This window comes from Coregonus lavaretus (genome assembly GCF_964263955.1).
Source record: "Coregonus lavaretus genome assembly, chromosome: 9".
Taxonomy (NCBI): Eukaryota; Metazoa; Chordata; class Actinopteri; order Salmoniformes; family Salmonidae; genus Coregonus; species Coregonus lavaretus.
This window is the reverse complement of record NC_139996.1, coordinates 26,247,903-26,260,816: the sequence shown is the minus strand read 5'-3', so window position 1 is coordinate 26,260,816 and position 12,914 is coordinate 26,247,903. Positions and strand designations below refer to the sequence as shown.

Here is a 12,914-nt window from a genome sequence, read left to right as displayed (position 1 = left end):
AACAATCAACATATCCTTTATTATAATATACTCTAAACACATAAATATGATTCAGATATAACAGATTCAGATATACTACCTTATATATTACAACACTTAAATACTCAAAACAGTGGTATTTACAGGTGTACACATATACACATATTACAATCAGAAGCAAATACAGCTGCCTCTGAACTAAACAGATGCGCTGCCTATCCTTAAAAAGCTACATCACTATATCATTTTAATACAATCTAAATCATATGACTCAATGTTCTTTAAGGCCACCAAGGCATTTTGTGCTTCATTGCTCTTGCCAGAATCGGTTCAATACTATGTTAGAAATTCACTGCCATTTTATAGAAGAGATAGTGCGAAATAAAGTCAAAATGCTTTATTAAATATGTATTTCTGCAAAACAATTCCCTCCTGCTATCTGAGTAAATATCCAAAAGATCTATAACTTGACCCAGTCTAAAGCCGTTACCCAGAAGAGACTAGTCGTGACCCGCCGTTTGGGAAATAATGTAAAGTCACAGAGCATGAAAATGTGGTAGGAAGTCTATAAAGACCTTCCAGTCTGTCTACTTATCACATCTCTTTCTTGTCTTTTTGGTCGAATAGCGCACGAATGTCCAGCATGGCCTGTCGAATGTTCTGTCCAAAGCGGTACGAGTCCTACAGAGAAAGAGACAGACAGTTGTTTGACCTGATACAGATCCAGCTAGATTGCCATTAAGTTAGTATGTGAGTGCTATATACTCTATGGTTCATTAGGTTTGTGTAGTGTTACACAATGGTCTCACTGTCTCAGGGCTGGAGAACTTGCTGGAGATGTGGAATGTGATGAGGTTCTCTCCTACAATGATGTAAGAGACGCCATAGCCGTCATCAGCCACCTGGGGGCGCAGGAGAGACATCAGTACCACTCACCCCTAACTCTGACTACTTCATAGAAGTAAGAAGCAGACATAGACGAAGTAACAGAGAAGGACACAATGGCAGTAGGACTTGAAAATCTGGTCCCAGCTAATTTCTTTGTGTGTGTGTTTGTGTGCGTGCAGTAGACTCACAGGGCCAAACCCCCCTCCTGCCCCCACGTATCTGGGGAACTTGTTGATGTCGACCATGTTGAGCTGCTGTTGAGGAGTCTGACTAGTGGACAACCTCCAGGGCTCTGACAACACCTACACAGAGGGGGAGCGAGAGAAGGGGAGGAGAGAGAGGGATGGGGTCACTTGAGGAGATGAGTAAGCATAAATCTCTGATATTATGTCACTTGGCCTCCAAAGTATAATTTAACACATATAATGGCGTTGACTACACACACACTGAGAGAAGCGAGCTGACCTGTTTGAGGAATGGTGAGTCGATGCTGAGGTACTTGGACATGATGTAGAGACAGAAGAGGTGTCTGTCGATGCCAGAGCCTGTCATGGCCAGACGATACATGTTCTGGTGTTTGTCTGCAGCCTTCCGGAAGAGGTCCAACCTCTGGGCACTCTGCTCACAGAGACAACAACAGAGGATATTCAATCAAAACCTAGATCCAGCTAAAAAACACAACAGATAGTGCAGTGGTGGCCAACCTCCACCTGGAGAGCTACTGGGTGTGCAGGGTTTTGCTCCAGCCCTACTCAGACACACATGATTGTACTAATCAACTGTTCATCAGCACCTTGAATAGCTGAATAAGGTATGTTAGTGCAGGGCTGGAACAAAAGCAAAAAGTGCATAGCCAGTAGCTCTCCAGGCCACCCTCCTCTGGCTAGCCAGGTACAAGTTCAGAGTCCAGAAACAGACATTTGGGTCCTGGTCACCTATTTCTCAGAGTCAGAATGACCTGAGCCTCACTGGCAGAGTTACATCATGTCACTCTCTATCAGTAACTCCCATGGACAAGGCTACTGACCTACTGTGTTTAACATCAGATACAGTCAAACGTATCTGTTGAGTCCCCTGTAGCTCAGTTGGTAGAGCGTCGTCCAGGGTAGGGGAGGGAATGGCCGGCAGGGATGTAGCTCAGTTGGTAGAGCATGACGTTTGCAACGCCAGGTTTGTGGGTTCGTTTCCCACGGGGTGCCAGTATTACATTTACATTTTAGTCATTTAGCAGACGCTCTTATCCAGAGCGACTTACAGTTAGTGAGTGCATACATTATATATATATATATATTTTATACTGGCCCCCTGTGGGAATCGAACCCACAAACCTGCCGGCCATTCCCTCCCCTACCCTGGACGACGCTGGGCCAATTGTGCGCCGCCCCATGGGTCTCCCGGTCGCGGCCGGCTACAACAGAGCCTGGATTCGAACCAGGATCTCTAGTGGCACAGCCTTAGACCACTGCGCCACTCGGGAGACATGAAAATGTATGCACTCACTTAACTGTAAGTCGCTCTGGATAAGAGCGTCTGCTAAATGACTAAAATGTAAACGTCTGGTCTAGATCTAGCATGTATAACATGTATGTGGAAGGTGACTGTTACTGCTCTTGGGCTGTCATTAGTGCATTCTATATTGCCTCTGAAATTATTAACAAAGGCACACAGTAAGAGAGGTGTGTGTTTAAGGTGTGTGTCCTCACCTTAGTGTTCTTGTCCTCCATGGCTCTGACGAAAGCTGTGGATTCTATGGTGCAGGAGCGAACCGTCTCTGTCCTACCCTCACGGAACATCCGGGTCATCGAGGCCTCATACGTCAGACAGAACTCCCCCTTATCCTACAACACATAGACAACAAATACATTCAGTTTCATTGCTAGAGATATGATATTGTTCATCTGTTGTCTATTCATGACACACACACACACACACACACACACACACACACACACACACACCCTGAATTGAGCCAGCTGCAGTGCTAGCTGTATGAAGGCATCAGGACTGGTCCTACTGTTCTTGATCAGGCCTTTCCCAAACTCATCAAACAGACAGCAATGGAAGTCCACGTCATCAGCTATCTCCTTTGCAACCATGTAGGAATCCTCGATGACCTCCTGGCACTGAGGGAGGAGGAGAGACCAGAAAGGGTCAGACAAGACACAGGACAGCCTGTAGAAACTACTGACTGGTCTACTGAACACAACACTAAACTAGCTTTTACTCTTTACTAAAGCTACAACTTCTTATCCCTAACACATTAGAAGCCATACCTCCAATGGAATGTCCCATTGTAGTTTGGCGGGGGGAGGCAGGCCCTTGCTGATGTCTCCTTTGCAGTGCCCCTCCTCTGTGTAGCCCAGATGGAAGCAGTCCGTTGCTAGGACGTACTACACAGAGAGCACAGCAACCATTAGATTCACACAACACACATCCCAATGAATCACACCATGTCATATATTGTGTTTTAGAAGAACAATATTTGTAATACATCATTAATACACCATCAATAGGGCCGGCTCCAGACATAAGTGGCCGCTTAGAGCCACCGGCCACTAGAGGGCCCCCGACCCCAAAAACTCAGTCAGGGTCTCAACTTACTGTTGAGAGTAAGAATAGTAGAATACACCAGGTGCAATTAGCTGACAATTAGCCATGTACATTTTTTGATTGGTAGTTAGTCTAGCCAGCTTGTAGTAATCATGGCCGAATACCGACCGGGCACGACGCAGGGCACGTGCCCAGGGGCCCTGACCTCCATGGGGCCCACATAGATTTTTTAGTCATTCTCACTCAGATATCATATTAATATGACATAGTCATGGCAAAATGTGTAGAAGTTTTGGAAATTAGCTTTAAAATTTCAAAAATATCTCTACACCACATGGAAAATGGTAGAATTGCAGGAAATTAGGTATACATCGTAAATTTTTCTCTTCGCCGTCAATAGGGGGGCCACAACATTTTTTGCCACGAGGTGGGGGCCCCCCAACCAAATCGCCTTAGGGCCCCCAAAAGGCTAGAGCCGGCCCTGACCATCAATAATATTGTTACCTCCCACATGTGTCCTACAATGGGAGCGTCTGCCCACGCGTGTTCTGCATTGACCCCCAGTTTACCGTTCTTATAAGCGATCAGGGTGAAGGATTTGTCAAACCACCTGAGAGAGAGAAGGCATATCAGGTTAAACACTGAAACACACTCATCATAAAGGCAGTGCACAGAACAGCAATATAGCACTAAACTATCCTCACTGAAATAGGCCTACTTTACAACACATATTTTCTTCCTTCTTTCCTGTCCTGTCTCACCTGTCATAGCACTTCCCGTTTGTTTCACCTGTCATAGCACTTTCCGTTTGTCTCACCTGTCAGTATGAAAGAAAATAAAAAATGTATGCACTCACTAACTGTAAGTCGCTTTGGATAAGAGCGTCTGCTAAATGACTAAAAAAATAAAATAAAATAAAATAATAGCACTTCCCGTTTGTCTCACCTGTCATAGCACTTCCCGTTTGTCTCACCTGTCATAGCACTTCCCGTTTGTCTCACCTGTCATAGCACTTCCCGTTTGTCTCACCTGTCATAGCACTTCCCGTTTGTCTCACCTGTCATAGCACTTCCCGTTTGTCTCACCTGTCATAGCACTTCCCGTGCAGCAGGGACTTGGCGTACAGGTCCAATGATCTCAGCTTGTCAGGGTCGTAACCGTGCGCCTCGTCGTCAAGGGTGAGGAAGAAGGCTGATGTCTCGATGGCCTCCAGAGAGGCTTTGTTAACACCCTGGCTGAAGTACTTCAGACGAGCCCGCGCCCAAGGAACTCTGGGAGAAGATAAGAGGTGGCCTTTTTATTTCTGATGTGTGTGTGAGGAAGGGGGGAGGTTGCGCTTTCATGTCTATATGTGTGAATACCTGTTGCCGGCTGTGAGGGCAGCCAGTTTGAGTTCCCCAGGCTGTGGCTCTGTGGTGTCGTTGAGGATCCTCTGGAACTGAGTCTCCAGCTCCGAGGGCCAGAGGTGACGTCCCCCGTAGTACAGCCACACCTTAAAGAAGCGCCCCTTATGGTACACCACCAGGTGCTTCCGGTCACTCAGGTGCTGAACAAAGTCTGGACCAAGGAGTAGGAGAGGGGGAGAGGACATAGAAAATTATAAGGGGGTGGGGGGATGCACATGACACTCCTCTTGAATGATAGCTTTTGTCTAAGATGGTTGGAAGATGCGTCTGACACAAACTCATGTTCATATTGATTCATGCAACTACCCAGCGATAGTCTGATAGTGTTATGCCCCCAGAAGGCAGCAGTGTACGCACCTGTCTCTATGCCAGGGATACGTGTGGTGTTGAACATCCTCTCCATCTGATAGGAACACATGGGCACCACCCCCAGAGCCCTCAACTAGAGAGAGAGAGTGAGAGGAGAGAAAAGAGAGAGGGGTTACTTTAGTAGAGGGCAACTCCACGGCAACAGAATAATGGTGAGACCCTTTAAAAGTATGCCAAACAAAAACCATTGACTGCAAAGATAAACAAACCATACAAATCTATGCACAAGGACTACATTTAAAAGTTCAATGCAGCCATTTTTATCTCAATATCAAATCATTTCTGGGTAACAATTAAGAACCTTACTGTGATTGTTTTTAATTAAAATGGTCAAAAATTAACAAAAATGGCTTCTTAGCAAAGAGCAATTTCTCAAGCAAGAATTTCGCTAGGACTGTCTGGGAGTGGTCTGAGTGGGGAGGGGAAAACTGAAAACTAGGTGTTAATGGCATCCCACCAAAACAGGCTGAACTTTTAGGTGGTCTTTTCAAACAGCTCTTACACTAAAAGGGCATTATCATAATTTTCACAATTTCACAGTATTATTCCAACCATACAGTGTGGAAATATATATATCAAACACTGGGAAATCTAGTTTTTGACTACACTGGGCCTTTAACAATTTCCACAGAAGATTTTACAAAAACACATTTACGCGAAGAACAGTACAGATGTGAAGTTTGGTAACAGAATGACTGTGAAATCTTCCTCAGTTTATTAGGTGACCATGTTTTCCAAAAACTCTTAAATATCTACTCCGAGTTAAGATTAAAAGATCTTTGCAGAAAGAATGGGGTGTCAGCTATGATATGACCCCTTGAACTCCAGTAAGTGGAGTGGAATAACAGCCAGTAACAGAATGATGGTAAGATAAAATAATGGGTCCATTTCACGACACGTTTTAATCACTTAATAAATCATCAACCAAATTGTTATCAGTAAAAACACTATAACTAATTGGTAGGTCTACCTTTACTTTTTACTTCTGTGAACGTTCTTTATCCTCCCTCCTCATAAGGGAGTTTTATTTAATTTTTTTTATCTCAAAGATATGTGGGTTTTTGGTCACAGAAATACAATATCTATTAAACTTACAGAAGGCAAATAATTTCTGCAAAACTAAATATAATGTTGATATTAGTTATTGTGTTATTATGTATTTCTAATACCGTAATAATTTTTCTGCTAGAAGTTTTCTAGGACCTCTTTTCCATCTGTTTGACCAAAAATCTAAGCATTTGCTTATTCCTAATTTTCAGGAGGGAAAATAGTTAGAAAATGTATATGTGCCTTCATTTAAAAAAAATGTATACTGTTAGCTTTCATTTGACACCAAATTTGATGTGCTCCTATGATCTTCAAATGTTAGTGTTCATGGGGCTTTTTACATGGAAATGCCCTAGAGTATAAACAAGTCGAAGGCAGTGGGATGATGATTTAGGTGAACAGAGGGAGATGACCTGGGCTATTTAGGGGGTAGAGAGAGGGCCGAGGGTCAAAGGGGAAATGGGGGAGGGACCTCAATACTCTCAGGGGTACAGAGAGGGAGAGAAGGGGGGTGAGAGAGACAGAGAGAGGGGTACTCGTTACCGGTGCATGTTCTCCTCTCTCTAGTTTGCGTCGGTACTGCAGCATCGCGTGAACCACATTCCCTGCTCGAGCTGCCTGTCTGTGTGTGGGAATCACGTACAGCAGATCCTAAAGCAGATCATCAAATACATCATTAGGTAAAGGTTACTGGATACATCTCAAGCAATGCCATGTTAACCTGTATGAGTACACATATAGACATGTCTTACCATGGTGTAGAAGTTACTGTTGACCATGATGGGACTCCTGCCTCTCAGGTAGATGTACTCCTCCCACCAATCACTCACCTGTAAAACATAATCTATTACAATCATTTGTTCAACTACTATTACTTTGTTTTAAAGAGCACTTTGAGCACTCACCAAAACAGCTTAATAAATAAAGTTACGACATTATCATTTCATGTAACCTGACATCACACTTCGGAATACGTACGTAGTTAGTAGCCCACCAGGATTTGAGAATGAGGTATTTCTGGAGTTTGGGTGCCTGGTCCTTCTTGAAGTCATTGGCCACCACCTCCATCTGGTTGTACTGCTCATCATCTAGCAGGGGGCGCACTGATTCCAGGTACTGCAAGGTCACAGAGATTATATGATATAATACTGATATGTAGTGTACAGTTGATGTCGGAAGTTTACATACACTTAGGTTGGAGTCATTAAAACTCGTTTTTCAACCACTCCACAAATTTCTTGTTAACAAACTATAGTTTTGGCAAGTCGGTTAGGACATCTACTTTGTGCATGACACAAGTCATTTTTCCAACAATTGTTTACAGACAGATTATTTCACTTATAATTTACTGTATCACAATTCCAGTGGGTCAGCCGTTTACATACACTAAGTTAACTGTGCCTTTAAACAGCTTGGAAAATTCCAGAAAATGATGTCATGGCTTTAGAAGCTTCTGATAGGCTAATTGACATAATTTGAGTCAATTGGAGGTCTACCTGTGGATGTATTTTGTAAACGCAGTGCCTCTTTGCTTGACATCATGGGAAAATCAAAAGAAATCAGCCAAGACCTCAGAAAAAAAATTGTAGACCTCCACAAGTCTGGTTCATCGTTGGGAGCAATTTCCAAACGCCTGAAGGTACCACGTTCATCTGTACAAACAATAGTACGCAAGTATAAACACCATGGGACCACGCAGCCGTCATACCGCTCAGGAAGGAGACGCGCTCTGTATCCTAGAGATGAATGTAGTTTGGTGCAAAAAGTGCAAATCAATCCCAGAACAACAGCAAAGGACCTTGTGAAGATGCTGGAGGAAACAGGTACAAAAGTATCTATATCCACAGTAAAACGAGTCCTATATCGACATAACCTGAAAGGCCGCTCAGCAAGGAAGAAGCCACTGCTCCAAAACCACCATAAAAAGCCAGACTACGGTTTGCAACTGCACATGGGGACAAAGATCGTACTTTTTGGAGAAATGTCCTCTGGTCTGATGAAACAGAAATAGAACTGCTTGGCCATAATGAGCATCGTTATGTTTGGAGGAAAAAGGGGGTTGCTTGCAAGCCGAAGACCACCCTCCCAACCGTGAAGCACGGGGGTGGCAGCATCATGCTGTGGGGGTGCTTTGCTGCAGGAGGGACTGGTGCACTTCACAAAATAGATGGCATCATGAGGAAGGGAAATTATGTGGATATATTGAAGCAACATCTCAAGACATCAGTCAGGAAGTTAAAGCTTGGTCGCAAATGGTCTTCCAAATGGACAGTGACCCCAAGCATACTTCCAAAGTTGTGGCAAAATGGCTTAAGGACATTTTGTAAACTTCTGACCCACTGGGAATGTGATGAAAGAAATAAAAGCTGAAATAAATAATTCTCTCTACTATTATTCTGACATTTCACATTCTTAAAATAAAGTGGTGATCCTAACTGACCTAAATGTCAGGAATTTTGAAAAACTGAGTTTAAATGTATTTGGCTAAGGTGTATGTAAACTTCAACTGTACATACATGGTTCTACACTGGTCCTGGTCTATCACTCTCCTAAACAAATGTGATCAGTTTCATATTGTATTTCATCCAAGCATATGAGACACATAACCACCTTTCTCACCCTGGTTATGGTGTCGTCCACGCTAGGCACAGGTAGTCTGGGTAGGGAGGCCTGGAAGCTGTAGAGGAGAGGTCTGCGCCCAGAGAACATCTTCACCAGACTCTGAGGACAAACAACACAATGACTGGGTTAATTGTCAGAATAATCAAATACTCATGGATGAGAATAAGAGCTCAGAAAATATATTGTCTTGATTCTGAGCTATGAGTGAGCTGCTCTTTTGGTCATGTTTATTTTGAAATAGAGACATTTGACAGACTTACCAGCCAGAGTTTGGTGCAGAAGCTCATTTTGCCGTGGGACTCAAAGATCCAGGTGTGGTAGGAGAGAAGGGCCTTGAGAATGTACCTCAGCATGAGGATGAGGGAGAGCCACAGCCCCGTGGCAAACAGGATGGCACTCAGCACTGTCTGGGTCTGCACTGTCATGTAGCCACTGGAGAGAGGAGAGAACATCAAACAATCTAAATGTTTATTGTCCTTCAAAAGAAAATTATTTCAACAGATAACCACAGTTACATACTTTATCAGAAAAAATATGCATCGCTCTTCCCCAAAGCCTGTTCATCATTGTGTTATTTGCTCACTGACCTGACAGGCAGGGTCCTCTTGATGGTGTCTATCATTCCCAGTGATGGGTCTATCCTGGCATACATGGTGCTCATGATGGCTATCACCGCGATCAGCCAACTGGATGGACTGGCAGGGTAGACCCCTGTCAATATCCCATTCTGAAATAAAATAATATAATTCAATGTTCATTTAGATAGTTAGACTACAAACAGACCAACAAGGCTATTCCTGGATGTGCAAGCATTTATCCCAGCCAAGCACTAGGCTTCACACACCTGATTTAATCAAGGTAACAATAATAGCTTCAATCAGTTGTTTTAGTGCTGGACTGCAACAAAAACCAAACAAGCTATCAGGTCCAGGTTTGGTAATGACCGTAGGGCTACTTAATCGTTGGAAAACAAACCTTAAATCTTATGGCACGCTTTCTCCATGACGTCACTCCCGACAGGTAGATGTGTTTGAGTACCTCACGGCTCAGGTGGAGGTCGATGCCGTCTGGGGTGACGGTGAACTGGAAGCCAACCGCCTGATGTGCCTCCGCCATCCCGGTGACGTTGAAGACTCTGTTAAGAGAGAGAGATAGACAGAGGCATTGAACTTCAACTGTTTACACACGTGAAGGTATTTTAAAATGTTTGCTATTGCGCAATTATCAAACCAAACCAACTTTAGGTGGGAATGAAGTCAACCCTTAATCAATTTCAGCTGAGAGAAACTGGGCTGCACTGCCTCCTTGGGACCCCCCACCACCAATTTGTATATACAGTTGAGGTCGGAAGTTTACATAAACCTTAGCCAAATACATTTAAACTCAGTTTTTCACAATTCCTGACATTTAATCCTAGTAAAAATTCCCTGTCTTAGGTCAGTTAGGATCACCACTTTATTTTAAGAATAATAGTAAAGACAATGATTTCTTTAAGCTTTTATTTATTTCATCACATTCCCAGTGGGTCAGAAGTTTACATACACACAATTAGTATTTGGTAGCATTGCCTTTACATTGTTTAACTTGGGGCAAACGTTTCGGGTAGCCTTCCACAAGCGTCCCACAATAATTTGGGTGAATTTTGGCCCATTCCTCCTGACAGAGCTGGTGTAACTGAGTCAGGATTGTAGGCCTCCTTGCTCGCACACGCCTTTTCAGTTCTGCCCACAGATTTGCTATAGGATTGAGGTCAGGGCTTTGTGATGGTCACTTCAATACCTTGACTTTGTTGTCCTTAAGTCATTTTGCCACAACTTCAATATATCCACATAATTTTCCTTCCTCAGGATGCCATCTATTTTGTGAAGTGCACCAGTCCCTCCTGCAGCAAAGCACCCCCACAGCATGATGCTGCCACCCCCGTGTTTCACGGTTGGGATGGTGTTCTTCGGCTTGCAAGGTATCCCCTTTTTCCTCCAAACATAACGATGGTCATTATGGCCAAACAGTTATATTTTTGTTTCATCAGACCAGAGGACATTTCTCCAAGTCTCCATGTGCAGTTGCAAACCGTAGTCTGGCTTTTCTATGGTGGTTTTGGAGCAGTGGCTTCTTACTTGCTGAGCGGCCTTTCAGGTTATGTCGATATAGGACTCGTTTTACTGTAGATATAAATAGTTTTGTACATGTTTCCTCCAGCATCTTCACAAGGTCCTTTGCTGTTGTTCTGGGGTTGATTTGCACTTTCCGCACCAAAGTACGTTCATCTCTAGGAGACAGAACACGTCTCCTTCCTGAGCGGTATGACGGCTGCGTGGTCCCATGGTGTTTATACTTGCGTACTATTGTTTATACAGATGAACGTGGTACCTTCAGGCATTTGGAAATTGCTCCCAAGGATGAACCAGACTTGTGGAAGTCTACAACTTTTTTTCTGAGGTCTTGGCTGATTTCTTTTGATTTTCCCATGATGTCAAGCAAAGACGTACTGAGTTTGAAGGTAGGCCTTGAAACATATCCACAGGTACACCTCCAATTGACTCAAATGATGTCAGAAGCTTCTAAAGCCATGACATCATTTTCTGGAATTTTCCAAGCTGTTTAAAGGCACAGTCAACTTAGTGTATGTAAACTTCTGACCCACTGGAATTGTGATACAGTGAATTATAAGTGAAATAATCTGTCTGTAAACAATTGTTGGAAAAATGACTTGTGTCATGCACAAAGTAGATGTCCTAACCGACTTGCCAAAACTATAGTTTGTTAACAAGACATTTGTGGAGTGTTTGAAAAACGAGTTTAAATGACTCCAACCTAAGTGTATGTAAACTTCCGACTTCAACTGTATATATATATATTTTCCTTCAGTTTGAAAGCTAATTTCATGGAATTTTACATATTTTGCCATTGCTCATGAGGTGTTCATATGCCATCTCAGGGGCCCCGCGGCACATACCCTGCGTGCCCATTCGGTAATCCGGCCCTGGAGAGAATTTTTATTTTCATAGGCTCATGTAAACAATGACAAATAAATTGCCCCAGGCAGGCCTCTTGTAATTTTAGGGATTTGTTAAATATTTTGAAACTGTATGTGGAGGTCATAAGTCTGTTTATGTTGTGGCCCGGTTGACTGAAAAGTTTGCTTGAATTTCTTTTTCCATGTCATATGACGGGCCAGCAGCCAAGTGGAGCAAAGTTGAAACACCAATTATAGTCTAGGCTACTGGCATGCTCTCAGACGTAGGACTGGTTTAAAAATATAAACACTGCAGACTAGGAAGAGCATGTGAGGTCTACTACACCACAGACCACATAATGAAACATTTTACAAGGTGAATTCATTCAAAATATTATAATAAATAGGCTAGATCAGTGGCATAATACACAATACAGTGCCATCAGTGCCAAATTGATATTTTTCCAGTATAGCTTTATATTATGTGTCCGGTCACCTAAAAGTTTAGATTTAGGCAAATTTAGTTTTTAACAATATAAACACTGAAGAATGACACGATTCATTCCCTTCAGCTAACATTTACTTTAGCAAATGAATTGTGATGATGCAGATTTCCTATGATAAACATTTGTCTAGCCTATTACACACAAATATTGTGTGGCACAAAGGGGCCTACAGAATAACTCACTTTTGGCTTGCTTTTGTTTGTCAAACATCAGAAATGGTTTCCATAGCTATCAGGTGCATGGACAGTGAGAGCACTATACCCAGCACCAGCAACAAATCCATATGGTACCTAACTATACTAGGCTACAGTATTACATACTTTAGTGTCTCAGAGTCATGGACAGCTACAGTAGCCTAAGAAATTATACATTATAGCAATCTAAAAACCAAACATTCAGTAATTCCATACCTTTTTGCAAATGGATTCAATTCAAGCTTGCTGAAGTGAAACAGAAGAAGGCAGTGACTGTGGTTTCTCTCAGTGGAATTCCTCTGGACCAGGGCTGAACCTCTCTCTGTGTTCTGTGAGTGACTCCTATGCCCTTGAAGTGTCTTTCCTCAGGTACTGAGAGCAATGCTATCCCCTATGC

General features: G+C 43.0%; 1 protein-coding gene across 1 annotated transcript; it reads right to left on the bottom strand.

Annotated features, from left to right (window-relative positions):
- LOC311134976 (carnitine O-palmitoyltransferase 1, liver isoform-like) lies at window positions 1-12,914 on the bottom strand. The gene is made up of 19 exons (XM_084168765.1): window positions 12,734-12,914; window positions 9,837-9,996; window positions 9,449-9,588; window positions 9,122-9,293; window positions 8,859-8,960; window positions 7,218-7,355; window positions 6,992-7,069; window positions 6,783-6,890; window positions 5,181-5,265; window positions 4,779-4,974; window positions 4,503-4,688; window positions 3,922-4,027; window positions 3,141-3,257; window positions 2,826-2,990; window positions 2,571-2,705; window positions 1,333-1,485; window positions 1,056-1,169; window positions 789-881; window positions 1-660 (listed from the first exon to the last, which is right to left on the bottom strand). Exons 2-19 carry the CDS (start codon window positions 9,975-9,977, stop codon window positions 574-576), a joined length of 2,316 nt encoding a protein of 771 aa, XP_084024891.1. The 5' UTR covers window positions 9,978-9,996; window positions 12,734-12,914; the 3' UTR covers window positions 1-573.

Coding starts and splice junctions, on each gene's coding strand:
- LOC311134976 (XM_084168765.1), bottom strand. CDS start 9,977: ATGGCGGAGGCACATCAGGCGGTTGGCTTCCAGTTCACCGTCACCCCA. Junction 3,258..3,921: donor TTGTAGGACACATGTGGGAG/GTAACAATATTA, acceptor CTCTCTGTGTAG/TACGTCCTAGCAACGGACTG. Junction 2,991..3,140: donor AATGGGACATTCCATTGGAG/GTATGGCTTCTA, acceptor CTCCTCCCTCAG/TGCCAGGAGGTCATCGAGGA.